This window comes from Cygnus atratus, chromosome 15, assembly GCF_013377495.2.
Source record: "Cygnus atratus isolate AKBS03 ecotype Queensland, Australia chromosome 15, CAtr_DNAZoo_HiC_assembly, whole genome shotgun sequence".
In the NCBI taxonomy this organism is placed as follows: domain Eukaryota; kingdom Metazoa; phylum Chordata; class Aves; order Anseriformes; family Anatidae; genus Cygnus; species Cygnus atratus.
Window position 1 is genome coordinate 17249819 of NC_066376.1, and position 17036 is coordinate 17266854.

General features: G+C 40.2%; 1 protein-coding gene across 1 annotated transcript in view; it reads left to right on the plus strand.

The window, feature by feature from the left end:
- The first annotated feature begins 236 nt into the window (after positions 1 to 236).
- The window catches only part of CIITA (class II major histocompatibility complex transactivator), a 30417-nt gene continuing 13617 nt past the window's right edge, over positions 237 to 17036 (plus strand). The window contains exons 1-6 of the mRNA XM_035548953.1: positions 237 to 537; positions 9525 to 9668; positions 12040 to 12168; positions 12598 to 12657; positions 14007 to 14090; positions 14704 to 14763. Coding sequence (XP_035404846.1) covers positions 237 to 537; positions 9525 to 9668; positions 12040 to 12168; positions 12598 to 12657; positions 14007 to 14090; positions 14704 to 14763 — 778 coding nt within the window. The remainder of the gene's footprint in view (positions 538 to 9524; positions 9669 to 12039; positions 12169 to 12597; positions 12658 to 14006; positions 14091 to 14703; positions 14764 to 17036) is intronic.

Genomic DNA, 17036 nt, shown 5'->3' on the forward strand with positions numbered 1-17036 from the left:
GCTTGGAAGAATTATGATGTTTTGTCATTTCATGAAGAAGCTATTTGTTCTTGGAAATGTTATTTAAAGGCTTAATGAAATGAGGAAACACCTCTGCTACTGCAAGCCAAAGTCTCTGAACTTTTTTTTTCACTTCATCTTTTTGATGCTGACTGAGTAGATTTTTTTTTTTTTACTTTTAATTGAAGCAATTCAGATTTTGCTCAGACCTCCTTCAAGCATCCACAGCTGCAGGTATGAATCTTTTTAAGGAGATCCTGCCCAAAATAAGGAAGATTCTTTCAGGTGCTACAGCTTCTGATGACCATGCATTGCTTAACCTCATGCTGAAAGAACATGTGATATCCAAGGAGTACCATCAGGCCTTGCTCCATGAAAAAGACAGAGAGGACCTTGCAAGGAAGATTTCTCTGACATTTGTGGAGAAATGGGACCTGTATTGGAATACTTTGATTCCCCACTCTTGTTTAAACCTCTGTGGCAGTAGACCTCAAAACATTACAGATAATGAGCCAACAGGAACCAAGCACATGTCTGGTAAATCAGCTTTTTCTTTTTTGTATTGTTAAAGATTTACTTTTGTTTATTGCATATTGAGATTGCATTGTGACATAGTGCAAAGTGCATCAGTGGAGAGCAGGTAAGGAAGAGAAAAGCAACGAATGTAATTCAACAGCAGCTAAAGCAGATCCGCCCATTCAGGGTAGCACCCAGATATCCCTTTACATAGTCAGGCCATAATAAGACTTATTCTTTGCCATCTTTTGCAGAACACAAAATGCAAAATAGATTAAGGAGACTATGCCAAGATCAATTTTTCTCAACTGACATCCCAGCCATTGATAGTCTGAGCAGCATTTGTTCATGATGATCTGTTCATCCTGACAACTGATGTGGGGAAATCCCTTATATTTGTCAAGCATGTACTGGGGGGAATGCACTCTGTTGCAAGTTCCAGGTGTCTATAAGCACAAAAATTACAATGCCTATAACAGACTGCTGCAAACTTAAGGACAGGAAGTACTTAAAGACTTATGAAGCTGGGCTCAAGAAATCTGAGATTCGTGGGCAGTAGGAGACATAAAAATGTGGAGACCTTATCATGTATGTAATTTACATACAACAAATTAATGTTGTATGTAATGAAGAACAGGAGTAGTACTGGGACAATCCTAACATGGACCATTTTATGTGAAACAACAGAACCCCAGCTTAAATTATAGTATTCAGAATTACTTTTATGAAACCAAGCAACTCAAAAAGGAGAGTAAAAGAATACTTAATAGAATACCCAGATAGTCCTGTAAAACTGATGGGAGGACCTTGGACGCCATTGTGGGTGCAAACTTTTTCTTCTCCTAAAATACAGCATTGGGCATTATTTCTCAGGGTATTGCTGAAAGTACAAGAAGTGCTAATGAAAAACTTAAGATAGTTCAGGAAAAATACTTAACCAGAAGACCTTAATGCTGTTACTACAGTCAAATTAATGCCAACAAGTTATATTTAAATGTAGAATATCATAGCAAGTACCCTAGTGTCACTTAAGCTGGGGGTATATATAGTTCTTCTGTTTTTAGTTACATCTCTGATGTGTTCATAAAGATAGCCGCTCCTTCTCATTTTTGTAATGGTAGCAACAAAAATCTCCATTCAAAGATCTTGATGCTGTTGTGCCTGGCTCTGTGCCTCTGTCACAAAGCTTGAATTTGAGACGCTACAGAGGGAAACCAGAGTGCATCAGAAGAAGCATTAGTCTTCCTCCATCACATATTCAACCATTGTCACTGTTCTTTAGATTTTGTAGTAGAGAGATGAACTTAAAAGAAGTGGTTTCAATGACAAATTTATCACAAAGAGGCTCAAACTGTATTAGCCTTCCCTTGAAGCAAATTTTTTTCTAACTTTCCTTTTCCAATTTGTTCACTTTCAGACACGTTCAATGACGGTTTCACTCTGCAAAGACAGCTCGGGTCAGGAACAGACTAATACCAGCAGGTTTCTCACTGCTTAGTAGTTTTGCAGATGTTTCTCTTACCTGAAAAGGATGTTTAAAATTTCTGGGTGAGAAAGCCCCAGCTTTCCTTCTCTTGCAAAGTGCATCATTGACATCAGTTCTGCAGTGCTTTCAATACCTATTGATATATTCTGCTTGTTCCTTTTGCCATAGGGCAGCGTGTCTTCGTTTTGAATCAGCAAAAACTGAAGCACAGAAGGTGATGGTCATCTGAGGAGTTCAGCCAGTTAGTTCTTGGCTCTCATAGCCTCCTGTTTTCCAGTCTGCTTTACACTCTAAGACCATCATTATAGATTAGTCCACTAGATGAACCAGTATTCTGATTTACTCCATCCATTCATTTCTGCTGTTTCTAATCAGCTGTGGTCATTGTGCAAAAAGTGGACAACCACTGTTTACTGTAGTTTATGTGAACTGGAGTCACAGTAAACAGCTGAACTCTTTTGTTCCCCAAACTGTCATCCTTGAAGTAAATCACTTACCTCATGGAATTACAGCCTCAGAAGCTGATGAAGAAATCTGGCTGCAAGGCTGGTAAAGGAGCTTATAACTTGTGGGGTTGTGCTTAGAACAGGGTTAACAATTATCCTCTTAACTGTTGTAGGGGTTTTCCATGCAAAGATTGTATTATGATCAGCTGCTCCCAGGAAGGAAACATCATCTCTTGTGAGCATGTTCCCATAGAAGCTGGTGGAAGTGGAGCTCCTCTGCAAAGGGAAAAGGCTTAGGTCAGCAGCTGCTTTGTTGATAAGACATGCTGCCTTGTGCAGAAGCCAGTGTTACCAAGCGGCTGACCAAAATTTTACCTCACAAGTCTTGGAAGCCATTGACTTCATGAAATCCCACTTCCTTCCCTCTTCAAACTCTGGATCTTTGTTATAAGCTGTTGATGGTGGAATAATACTAGAAGAAATACTTGCTCATTTGAGAATAAATTCATAATTATTTTCTAATTTGTGTACGTCTATGCATAGTAAAAAAAAAAAAAAAGTAGAAAAATAGGAAAACAGGGTTGCAGAGACACACAGAAGCAGCTATAGGTATCGTGGTAGGAACACTCATTAGGTAAGTTGGCTTTCAAAAGGATCTGTGTCTTAAGCCAGATAGGCACTGTAAAGGTGTGACTCAGTCTGAGATTCATTAAATGAATAAATGCTGTCTGCCACATGTTGGTACCAGCAAACTCTGAACAGCGTATGTAAGCCAGACAACCTTTACATTTCACAGAACGTTGTACATGTTATTTTGGACCAATGGCAAAAGACACTTGGAGAAGAGAGCAAACCAGTTTTGGTTAGCAGAGCTTGTGAATGTGTGAAAGGTACTTTCATTTTTGTTTGAGCACATGAAGCTGCAAGGTAAGAGTGTTTGCATGCTGCTTGCTTTATTCTTGCTGATGGACTGTTTAACAGCATGACTTTAGGACAGGTTTGAACCAGAATGAAACTACAAAGAGCATTCTGGAGGGCACTGAAAATTGTTACCATTGACACCCATCCAATTTCCACCGGAATATATCGTTCCATTCCTGAGGAGTGAGAAGCACAGGCTCTTCTTAGCTGTGGCAGGCGACAGGTTACCCACGCTTATTCTACAGGGGCTGCCAGAAGGGAGCTTCCTCTTAGTTTTCCTCTTTGGAATTCCCCTTAAGCCTCTAGCATTTCTGCTGTGACTGGCCTGGCTCATTTCCTCCTTTCTGCTGTTACTTTCTGTGAACCCTAGGCAGTGACAGCAGCTCTCCTGCTTTTCTGGTGCTGAATCCTGAGTGAAGGAACAGGAACTGTCTGCTTTCCTAAGGTCAGTTTTTCCTCAATTCTTGAATGCTGTGCTTTTGTCATGGTAAATCCATCTTATATTGCCTGCTGTGAATATTGGTTACAGCGGTGTGTCAGTATCTGGTCCTGAAGTATTTGTGGGATGAAGTCTGAATTTGAGTGGGTGAAGTTTTGGAGACTTTTCAGCGATTTTGTTTTGTGTCCAGCCCCGTTAATTGCTTGAAAGCTTGTTATAGTTTCGTTCCGATTTTGAGAGGAATGCACTTATTCTTTGTACAAATTTTGTGTGTATTGAAAGTGAAACCGTGGAGCATTAGAAAACACTGGCTTGTTTCCAGTCTTGGAGCTCTGGCAAGAAAACTTTCTGATTTAGGAGGGCTGAGGTTCTGTCTTGAAGAAAGTCTTCGAATGCAAAGGTAGTTGGTCTGACAAAAGAAGGCAAGGTGTCTGCTGTACCACTTTATATCACCTCGCTGCTGAGATGGGTGAGATGAGCACAGCTGTGACACCAGAGGCAATGCTGGCTTCAGAAGGCAGATTCTGCTCTCGAATATTTTCCCAGCTATGGCACCTGCAGGACAGCACCTGATCAGTCTGCCTGCTTTCGGCTATCTTCCAGGCAGGACTTTTGGTTTTTGTCTGGTTGGATTTTGTTTTTAATTTGTGTTGGTCACCATACAGCAAAGTTCATTGAAAGGCAGAAAATCCTTCTACTTGATACTTACACTTTTTCTAACTTCTTTAAACTCACCTAAAGGAGACAAAGGGGAATAAGACAGGATATAGTGCTGCTTTTTTTCTGGCATCATCTCTGTTCTTTCATTTTAGACTATAAAACCCATGGAAAGTAACAATACTGCATGGGCCAGGTACATTCTGTAGGTAAAAGTAGTGTCTTTTATTAAATCATGTCATACAACAGGAAAAGATGAACAGGCTTTCAGACATATAAGCTTTTTCACTGATCTGAAACAGAAACCCAAACTCTCAAAGCTAAATATAGTTTGGGCACCGTTATCCACAGTTTAAGAACCATCAGACCTTCTCTGAAAGAAAAAGCTGTTCAGTGCCCGCAGAGCAGAGGAATTGCTGGCGATGGACATGGGGAGAGGAGAGACAGTTATTGTAGCATGGAGGGGACTTGTGCTGCTGATGACCTGCCCATACCCCAGAGGGCATCACCCTGAAACACCACGTGGGGCAAAACCCAGGAAACCTGCCTGCTTGTTTATGTTGTGGGTTATGGACCACACAGGCACAGTAACCTTCAAGGGATACAGAGAAAGAGAGCAGATCAAGAGAAAGTTGTTAAAAGAAAAAAAAAGTCTTGAAAGTTGTGGCTGATGTTACTGAGCTTTTAGCTCTAAGTAACAGTGTTTCACTGAAATGCATATTTAGATAGTTTGATAGAGCTTGTTTTTTTTTGTCAGCTTGCTTAACTCAGATTCATCCTAAGTGTAGCACATAATAACGTTTTAAAAGTAATATTTGTGTGATTTTGTTTTAACCTCCTGTCTTTATGACAGTCCCACTCTCTTGTCTTTCTGTAACCTAAGATTTGGAGTAGTAATGTTATGTCATCCTCCAGTTACGAAATGTGTGATTTACCTGGCACTACTACTGTCCTGCTAGGAATTACCCTCAGCTTCCTGAACTGGTACGAAAATTAAATTGCAGGGGGGTTTCCTCTGTTCCTGAAATTACTTTTTATTATTATTATTATTATTCTTTCTTAATGTCTATACTCGTGGGAAGAATGCTTTCTTACCTGTTAGTTCAGCTGTCAACAGAGTTAGGGAAAGGAACCCCCCCTAATGATCTCTTCAGAAGCATCTACCTCCTTTTTGGAGAAAACTTTACATTATTGCCTTTGTATAAACCTTCTCCTTTCTCTTAATTACCATTTGGTTTTAGTTAGTAGCAGAATTCATTACTTGGTGTCAAATTATTGGGGCCAAATGACAAATCACAACCATTCCCTTTTATCTTTTGAAATCTAAAATGCCCCGTCTAACTCTTAAGATTTGTCTGTGTTTAAGTGAACACCTACTGCTTCTTCAACTGGATTCTTTGTCCTGGTGTGGCAATGCTCACTATTTCTTTTAACTACTTTTCCAGCATTTTTAATTCTTACGGTTTTGCTTGTGCTCTGAAATAGCACTGAACAAAAACCTCCGAGAGTCTTGCAAATGAATCATATTGTTGTGCTGTATGAGCAGAATACAGCATTAACACAAATGCATCGTGTGTAGAAACCCTGCTGTAACAGTTATGTGCTGAATCATTGTAGAGGTAATGCAAAGGGAACACGAGTCTATTGCATATAGTGATGGAGCTGGAGTGTATAGACTGCTGTGGGAAGGAGGTTTTACTTCAATACTTAAAGACACAAAAAATAGTTTTGACAAGGGTCCACACTACAAAGGATTGAACTTTCTGAAAGGCCTGGAAATACATTGGGAAGTTCATCCTGTCTAACTCCACCTAGCACTTCCACTTTGTGCACAGACACTGACCACAAATGAGAACACTGGCATCCCAGGTGATGCGAGGCCTCTGTTGTCCCCCCGAGAGCTGGCTGAGAGCAGCAGTCACAGCTCTAACACAGGGAATGCGATGCTCAAACCTTAATTCACAGGGACTGTGGTGACACTTAGTCCTGTGATGTGAAAGTGTGCCATATGCCCCTTTTGCAGCATTGCATGGCACCCCAAGGGGACTGTATTATCAGTAAGCTAAATTAGAATCGTGTAGGAAACAACCAAGAAAGTGTCCGAGCGATAGAGAACATATTCCCCTGTGGTCTCAGACAGTGGGCTGCTGGATTCAGTGGGTTGCAGTGAGAAAAAAGGGGAAGCCATGGGAAAGCAATTGCTTTTGTAAACGTGCTTAGTAATGTCAGGTTTCATTTTCTGTGCTTCAGTTCCAACCCTCAGCCAAACACTCGCTGTCCCTGGGGCACAATCCTGTTTGCCTCTGTCACTCTTGTTATGTAGAAATCTTTCCAAAACTCCTTTCTTTTTCCCTGCAGCCTTGGACAAACTGCTATTAGTGGTCCCACCATCATTTTAACACAGCAGCACAGCTGCTGATAAGAATTTCTTGGTTCAGCTAAAGAAAGAAATTACAGCATCCAAAATCCAGTGTAGTCAATAGAAAGGCAGCTGCGTGTACATTTGTGTCAAGTCCAATGCAATGAAGCAATGAATGCAATGAAAAAAAAAAGAAGGTAAACTGAAGCAAAAAAGAGAAATATTTAAGTTTTTCATTTTTAAAAGAGTAGCAGTCTTCGTTCTTCCCTAGGTAGAAGGCTACATTTCTCTCACTCCTGTGCTGCTGGGTTATAGTACCTCTTAGTTTTTAATTTTCACCTCTCTAGCTGGTGGAAGTCTCTAGAATTCCTCTTGGCTGCTTCCTGACTTCTTGACCTCATAATGCAAAACATTGTGCATTACTTATATATTTAACCACACGGAAATGCCATTGAAAGAAAGCTTTAAAATAACAAAAGCTCTTACGATTATGAGTTAAATAAAACTTTTCATTTCCATGAAGACTAAGAAGGCCTACTTAGTCTTTATCTATAGGACTTGCCCTTTTCTTCATCTGCTGTAATCAAGCACTTTACTAATTGCTGAACTTGGAAGGAGTAATGAATTTGTTTGTCTTGCATTCCCTTTACAGCTTCACAGGATCACAGAATGGTTAAGGTTGGAGAGGATCTCTGGAGGTCATCTGCTCCAACCCTGCTACTCAGGCAGGGCCACCTGGAGCAGGTCACCCAGGACCATGAAACTTATGAGCTTCTGCTAATTAGTTCTCTGTCTCTAACCCCAAAATCATATTGAATCAGAGGTAATGCTTCAACAGCGTTATTCACAGTGTGGAAACCTGGTATTCTGAAAAGCCTGACTGTGTTTATATTTTCTGTTAATTCAACACAGAATGTGGCAATGTAAAATGCAGCAGCAAGTTGAAAATTTGCCACATTCCTGGTTCTCACAAAGGTTTGTCAACTTCTGCTTTCCGTTTATAGCAGGGCAGGCAATAACTTCAAAATTTTGTGATGTTGGTAACGTAATGAGGCCACACAACATGAAAAAGGAGAACTACCTGACTGTAGGTCACTCCTACATGTGGGGCCTCACTACGTCCACTGCCTGTCCTAAGGTTTGGCTCTAGATTCTGGTGTCTTCCCTGGCAGGATGCAGAGAGGTCCATTTCCAAGCTCTATAAAGGGACAACCCCACATAGGGCTGCAGGAGGAATGAGGATTAGTTCATAACAAAGCAGATTGTGGCAGTGTGACTAGGTCTGGCTGTTTCCTTTTGTCAGAGCTGTATTTATTTTTGCTGTTGCAGGTAGACTTGATGGTCCAGCAGGTTGCTCCACATTTGCCACCGTAGCAAAGTAGATGTGTGCAATCGGGGATGTCAATGGCATTCTACTAAAGGCAGAATATTTGAGAACTGTATTATAAGTATCCTTCATTGCAAAACATGGTTCTTGATGCCAATCTGAAACTTCGCGTGGTTGCAGTTTGTGGCCATTTTAACAGAATACCGACTGGAAAATTTGCCTGTTGTCCGTTTCACGTTGGCATCTGGGTATTATGGTGGAGTTAATGACTGGGATCATCAGCCCAGGTAGCATTCATATCAAGGATCTGTAAACACTGAAAAGCCAATATTTGTTTTGGAAATAGTTTGATAAAGATGATGAATAACCAACATGTACAGTTATTACACTACTTACGGAATACCCAGGAGGAGTGTTCGAGTTTATTCTGGTGCCTCCTGCAGTAACTGGAAGTAATAGAAGAAAATGAAGTGGAGGAAGAGAGAAACTTTATCAAAAAATGTAGCTGCAGCAACCTAAGCAGTTCTTAGCCCATATAAACACTGGTGGCTGCAGCAGGGAGCATGTTAGAGCAGTGAGAATTGTCTGGGTTCTGTATGGTACTCTGAAACACTATAGCAATTCTTAGCTCATGAGTAAGTACTCACATGAGTTCTGGAGATGTATGTAGTATGAATAATTTTTTGTCTGGTGCCAACAGATATTGATAAGTTTGGAAAGAAAATGGATTTTAAAATAACTGTGATAAATTCCACAGTTGCAGTGAATGCCCTGTTACCAGAAATGAATTCTCAAGTTGACCATACACAATCAGCCATAAGGTCTGGGGAAGAATTCTATGAAGCAACTGTTCAATCTTTTACTGTTCTTAGCTGTGCTGAGGAGATGTCTCCTAGTGCTACCTGCAGGTCTCAGGAACTGGGATATAGCATCCCAGCCAGAAGCTGCTGACCCTAAGAAGAAATTGTCATACCAGTACAGAATAGGATTCTTTTTCCATCATCTTCACTGCAGTCTTCTCATTCCCCCAGTACCTGCAGAGTCTGTGCTTGCATCGCTTATATACTGATGAATTTACAGAAGTTATAATTTATTCCCAGGAGCTTTAGGCCCAGATGGTCAGACTGCAGTACCTCACTCCCCTGATTTGTGTAAAAAATGGAAAGGTCTCATTGCAAGCTGCATCTGGATCTATAATTTTAAGTAATTCAGCGTTATAACTCAGCTCAAGGCTTTTTTAGCAGTACCAGTTCCACAGCATTAAGATTTTAATGCCTTGTGGTCAACAGAAAGCCGCAGCAGCAGACTTGTAATTCTGGTTGACAGAAGCGTTGACTTTCATCATAGCTAACTGTTTTGTGATTTGATTTCAGACAGCAAGAGACAAATCATGGATTCAGCATTGGTGTGTGAAAATGGCTATCTTGATTTGCTGCACAGTGACATCGATCCAGTGCATCTGTTTACTCTCTTAGACCCTAAGTCATCTGGAAATGAAGAGGGTGACTTGTTTGCAGGTTAGTAATACACTAAAAAGCCCTTGAATAGTTTAGCTGTCATGCTGTAAGTCACTGCCATCTCCTCTAGATTAAGTAGCCATCTAATGGCAGTTTATCTTGGTGGCTGGACTAAATTCAACACACACTTGGTTTTACAATGTGATAACTTTGTGACTATCTGTATATAAAATAGCGACTCCTTCCATAAATTACCATGTATTTAAAGCCAAGCACAAGGTGCTGCACCCCAGTTGGGGCGATTCCAACCATCAGTACAGACTGGGAGATGAATGGATGGAGAGCCTCCCTGTGGAAAGGTACTTGGTGGATTGGTGGATTAAAAACTTCACGTGAGCTAGCAATGTGCACTTGCAGCCCAGAAAGTCAGTCGCATCCTGGGCTGCATCAAAAAAGTGTGGCCAGAAGGCTGAGGGAGGGGATTCTCCACCTTTGCTCCACCCTTGTGAGATCCCATGTGGAGTACTATGTTCAGATCTGGTGTCCCCAGCACAAGAAAGACACAGGACTGTTAGAGTGGGTCCAGAGGAGGGTGACAAAGATGATCTGAGGGCTGGAGCACCTCTCCAAAGAAGAGAGGCTGAAAGAGTTGGGGTTGTTTAGCCTAGAGAAGAGAAGGCTCTGGGGAGACCTTATAGCAGCCTTCCAAAATCTAAAGGGGGCCTACAAGAAAGATCAGTAGAGACTCTTTACCAGGGTGTGTAGTGATGCAACAAGGGGAAACAGTTTTAAACAGTTTTAAACTAAAAGAGAGTAGATATAGATTAGATATATGAAGAAATTCTTCACTATGAGGGTAGTGAGGCACTGGAACAGCTTGCCCGGAGAAGCTGTGGATGCCCCATCCCTGGCAGTGTTCGAGGCCAGGTTGGATGGGACTTGGAGCAACCTGGTCTGGTGGGAGGTGTCCCTGCCCATGGCAGGGGTTGGAACTGGGTGATCATAGAATCATAGAATATTCCAATTGGAAGGAACCCACAAGGATCCTTGAGTCCAACTCATAGTTCCACAGAGGACTACCTAAAAGTTAAACAGTGATCTTTTAAGATCCCATTCTATGATACTAGGAAGCCAAGCTAGCAAGCTAATTGCAAGCAAGCTAGCATTTCATTTCCAACTCAGATCCTAAGGCACCAACACAATAGATGTGCATTAGAAGATGCTGTTTTAGAGCTTTTGAGAGCACAGACCAATAATTTCTTTATTCTGTGATGGAGAAAGCAGAAAGACCAGGGTGGAAAGGTGGTAGTTCCTTACATAGAAGTTGCTACAGCTAAGCAGGTTAGAAGGTTGGCCTCGGCTTTCAAATTCTGCTCTTGAGCTGGTGTGGACATTGTAGAATGTCTGTTCTCCCTGAGTTTGTTGGCATAAAGGTATGAGAGTGTGTCTATGCTGCTGACTGTGTTGTGGAGCAATAGCTGAGCTTATTTGAAACAAATGAGCTGGACTATGGGTTGAGAATGGCAATAAAAGAAGAACACAAGTTAGTGTATACCAGATATGAAGTCCTATAGTTATGTGTCAAATAGGCATAAAAAGTTACCAAATTTGAGTGATATCATTTCACATCCTCGTTGCTTTCCTGAGTGACCAGTGTCAGCAGGTGCATGTGCAAATCAATGCAAAACTGAGCACCAGAATCCGGAATCATCTTTGTAATTAATTATTTTCCAGTTTGAGTTTTGCTCTCTCAACTTCTATTATTAACATCTGCAGAAGTTTTTCTGCACTGCCATGGCCTCACTTGCTCAGTGACTGAAAGTAGGTTGAAGTAGGGATAAAGGACTAAATCTTACTACACCAGAGATGTTTCATTGATTTGAATACTTCCGAGCCTTCCCATTGTCTGAGAAGACATGGATAAATTAAACAGTGTCAAGACATCGCCCAGGTTATGGGAAGTAGGACATCTCCATTGTTAAGGTGCTAATATAGTCCCTGACATGCTTTTTGTCTTGGCCAACCGGCATTTTCCCAGGCAATTTCTAGCTGCAGAGCTGTGGCTAGCATGGACCCAGAAATACTCTGAAGAGGGAATTTGGATGGTATCACCACATGCTGAAGAGTAAAGAGGTTTAATAGTATGGATGAGTCCAGGCCATGTCTATAGGCTTTAGTGTCATGGAATGGGTTCTGAAACATTTTTATTTACTAGGAGAGGTGGATCCTCAGAGTTTAACAAAAGTGTTGGCTTCTGGGTAACTAAGTTTACTGAGAGTTCAGTTCTGTTCTTAGGTAGCCAACATGCACCAAAAAGCAAAAGCCATATGCTGAAGCACTAAATCTGCGTTTTCTGCATGTCCTGCTTTCTGTTATTTTTCTTTGGCTATGGTATTCATTGAACCCAATGCTAACTCCTTTCTCATTCTAGATTCTGAAATTGATGCCAACAGCTATGATCAGTTGAATAGTATGGATTTCCTGTGTACAGTGGAAAATGATGAAAATGGGGATGAATTATATCTCTCTTCCAATGCCAGAGAAGCTTATGCTAGAATAGGTATGAAAACGTTTTTTTTTTTTAAATGCTTGGTGTCAACATGGTCATTATTTTCTACTTACTTGTTATATCTATTTCTTACAAATTCTATTTTTGCTCTAAAGTGGTGGCATATATTCAAGTGCCCTCATGCACGGTAAGTCTAACCGTAGTACCTAAACCTGTGAGTTGTGAGGAAACATGCACAACAGTTTGTGGTTGTCAGGGGAAAATCTCTCTATTAATGGCTCCTTCTGCTTAACACTTCCTGTCTCCACTTCTTCTTTCTCATGTTCTTTGTTTCCTGAGCAACGATTTACAAGAAAAACTTAATTTAACTCTTTAATTTCACTTATACTGGAGAATTCTGTTAATGAAGTAAACCTACAATAGTTTTGCTGTGCAATTTACTGTGATGTTACTGTGTTCCTTTTTTTCTTTTTTTGGTAGCTGAATTAGCAGAATATGTGCTCAAAGATCAGCAAGAGAAGCAGGTGGAAGACACTTTTGGTAAGATTTATGTGAACAAGATGAATTTTCTCCATGACAGTGTTCTGGCTAACATCTTACATTGTTTCTCATCTCCACAATCAGAATACCAGTAGGGTTTCTATCACCTGGTATCCTCTTTCACCTCCCTCCTTCTTCCACCTGGGAACTGTGTCCTGAAAAACTCTGAGGATTTTCTGTATTTTGAAGGATTTTCTCAAAGAGAGCAGTTGTATCTCTGACCAAGTTGCAGGTCACCTCATCAAAGCAATAGTGTATGCACTGCTTGACTGCCTAGTGCTATATAAGCTCTCAAGCAGCATCGGACTTATTCTGAGCACTTGACACTTATTGACATGTATTCATTAAGCCTGAGCCACCAAGAGTACTTATCATGCATACAAATGCAGTTCATGCACCCTTATTTCTGTCCAGGATGCACAAAGTTGCCTGAGAAGGCATGTCAGATTTTACCTCTCTCCCTGATCAATGCAGCGATGGTATAATATACATGTAGTAAATGATTTCTTCATATCAGTGCTTAACCAGAGATAATCACTTGGCTTGATGTACAAAATCATTGTTTTGGCTGTGGTGCAGCTGTTTGCTACTTTAGAGTATATATATTAATGTGTGGCTGCTGGGAAATCTGTAGATTGAGAAAGATTCACTCAATATCTGCACATCCTCTTTTACACTTGGGGAAAGTAATTTGGAATAACTTACTAAAGGTAATACCATATGTAGGACAATTAATTCTGGCTACAAGAAACCTATGTGACTTAAATGCTTTTTACTGCTCCCTGGTGTGTTTAGAATTTGGGGGGTTGGTTACACCGAATGGCAATATTCATATTTATCTTAGAGGAAATGAGATACAACATGAGTATTTATGTCTTTGCCTGTAGAAGACTGGTATAGATAACTTCACAGTTCTTACAACACAAAATATATAAATGGTTCAGAACCTTTTACTCTACATCTAAAGGAACTAATCCTTTTCGTATACAAAATGAGCAAGTAACTTCAGTAATACTGAGATCACACAAAAAATATATCTGTGAATCAGCTGTGATGTTTAATCCTTTGCTTGTCATTAGAGCATTGAGAAGTACTTGTGTATTAGTAGCCACTGAATTTGCCACAGTAGATTAATGTCACACAGTGAGAGAGTCTTTGGCCAAAGTTCTGAGGGCTTTCCAAATTGTACAGATTTGGATACATTTTACTGCATGATTTTTGGTTTCCATCTTTTATTTGGAGCATGTTTCATTGTTGCTTTCTGGTAGTATCTTTCTCTTCCTTTCACTTCCTCCTGGAATATTTCTAGGAGAACAAAGGTTGACATTTGCAATATTTCATCTTTTTAGCAGGGAGCCTTATTTTGGATGAAATGACTGCTGAAAACGCTGAGATATTTACTGATGTAAAGATGCAGAAATGTCACAAAAGAAGTAAGTAAAAAACGGTGACAGCTTGAAAGTCTGTAGTGTTTGGATTCTGAATATGCATTAGGGTACTTTGGTTTTAAAAGCAGCCTCACTATATTCCTCCTATAGTTCTTCACTGATATAAGCAGATGTGCTTCCTCTGACTTTGTTTATCCTCTATGGGCTGGAAGTGAAATCTCCCCCCAGCACATTCTTCATAATTTGCAGAATTTGTTGTCCTTTAACATGACATTGTGTTACATTTCTTCCCCCCTTTTTTTTTGTCATCCATGTGACGATGTTAATTTTGTTTTCAGTATATCTATAGCTTAGCAAGCATTAGTTGAACTATTCCCTTTTTAACAGCAAGAACTGCAAAAATGTTTGATTACTGGTAAAAAATAAAAATAAAAAAATCTGAAGCCCAATTCAAACTTCAGTATTGTAGTAAAATAATATAAGACTATTCACATTCATGTTTAATACATTGGACTCATGCAGTTCTGAAATAGCTGAATTGAAACTGCTAGCATCTCCTTCTACTTTAGAAAGTTAAAATAAGTTTCCACAATGGACGCTTAAAAATGACAAACTGGATTCCATTTCTGTCACTTACTATCACGTTTTTTTCTTTCAGCATTTTTAGGCTCCGTAGAGAGTTGTGCTGATGTTTCAGAACCCAAATACAAGAAAATTGGTAAGATATTGGCTGAACAGGAAAAGGTTATTGAACATACATTGTCTTTTGTTCCATAGCGCCTTCCTCTGTTAAATGTTGTAGCTCTATCTTCTAGAGAAAGTCTGTTCTCATAGATTTGATGATGTAACACAGAGGTGCATTTTCATGTTTCAGTGCTTCCAGTAGGGTAGAAATAACTGTAGAATCATATACTTCTTATTATACACCTCAGTCTAATTCATGATGCAAGAAATCAATGATCTCTTATCAGTAGGTATTAAGATGTGCATTTTAGGACTGGTTACAGTCCTGTGGCCTGGAGACAGAAGGATCCTTATGCCTTGAAAGCACAGATCTCTGTTGGGCAATAGGAAAATGACGTCCTCTGCATCAACAGAGACACAGCTGAACTCCTCTAAACTCATCTGAGGGCAGAAAGCAGACCAGTGGCAATCTTCATAACTTATCATGTACACTTTTTGTTTATGATGGGTTATGTGACAACAAAAGAGGATCAAAACCAGGAAATGCCAAACTATGGCTTAAGTGTGACACCTTCCAAACATCCAGTGAAACATCCTAGTAAAAATAACAGCGAAGAAACTGCTTCTTGGCCCAGTCCATATTCTACAGTCCTTTACACCAAAGTAAGAATTTGGAGAAAGGGAAATTTCTAGGTGTTGCATGCTCTCAGACCATCCACAAGGCAGTAGCTGTGGCCAGCACACAGGCTGTAACTTGTTCCCCAGAGTAAATGAGTGTTCAAGTTCTTACCCAGCTGTAGGCTAAATGAGCATCTCAGACACAGCTAACGTAGCAAAATACTCTTTCAAAAAATGTGAGATCAATTACCTCTGGATGAAGGTATACTGTGCTTTGAAGTGCTATATGCATCCTTCTATGCTAGTGTGTTTCCCAGGCTTCCTGAGAGGAGCTCTGACTGCACCAAACTCCGTGTCCTTGTATGTGTCGGGACAGGTAGCCAAAAGCACCTTGCCACCTAGAGAGCCATCAAGAGAGAGCTTGGATCCTGGTACTGCACCTCAGCACAACTGAGGCCTGCAATTTCTAAGTACTGGCTTAATCTGGACAAAAGTCACAGCCAGGGCACATACAGGGCACGTACAGCCAGGGGACTGTGACCCAAACTGATTTTTCCAGTGTTCATGTGGATTTCTGGCAAGAGATTGAGCAGAATCAGCTGGATGGATTTGGAAAGGTAAACAGACTTCCTCATGAACTGGTCCTTGCTGGTTTTAGGTTATTCAGATGCAGTTAAATTTCTAGGCAATTAGTAGGCATTAAAGGCAGATTATCACCTATCTGTTTAAATTCCTTTACAGATTTGGCACTTTTTAAAGCTTACGTTTATGCCATGCTAACAAAGTGAGTTTTGATAGGGAAATGGCACATCAGTTCCTGATTAAAATAAATAAATAAAGCGAGCATAAAACACCTGATCAAAAGGGCTTGCATTCTAGTCTGTGGTGTACAGTCGTGGCAGAGCTAACGTACTTTGTAAAGCTTCACCTACCCTTTTTCAGAAAGTGCTGAGAATACTGTCACTCTCTTCACTTTAACTGACCCAATAAAGGTGCTGGTGGAAGGAATAAATACAGATGACAGTGTAAGTACTGAAGACAAAAAAAGCTTATTGACGGAAATTTGAGCTACACAACAAAATCAGAATTAATCTTCCCTATTACAAAATGAGTGTCACTGTATGATCTTGCAAAGGCAAACAGATTCTCTCTTCAAAAAAGAATGTCTCTACAGTGAAGAGGATATTGTGGGCTAAGGTTCAGTAATAAGCCCAAGGTAATAAGTAATAAGTAATTCAGTAATAAGCCCAAAGGAATTGAACTAAATTAAACTTCAGATTGGCCCAATCCTTTGTGGCTAGGTGGAGCTATAACAGTACTTGATCTTTTCTATCTTAGTAACGCAGTGGTTCTCGGATAGGAAATTATGTGGGAATTTTATGTGCTTATTTACACACAAACCAAAAAGCACCTTTAAAAGTTTGTTTATATATAGACTACAGTAAAAAAACAGAGATTTCTATAATAACACATCAGTTTCTGATAGACAATGTAAAAACATCCTACCCAGACTACAGGTTTGTAGCTCTTGACAAACCATTAGACCACAAGAAGTGATTAAATATAGACTTGATTGTTGCTGCTAGACAGGCAGCAACACAACCAGCTTTGAGAATAAGGGTGTGGCAACACCAGGGAAACCAGCAGACCAGTTCAAAGCAAAGAAGTATATCTCAATTGATATATAAG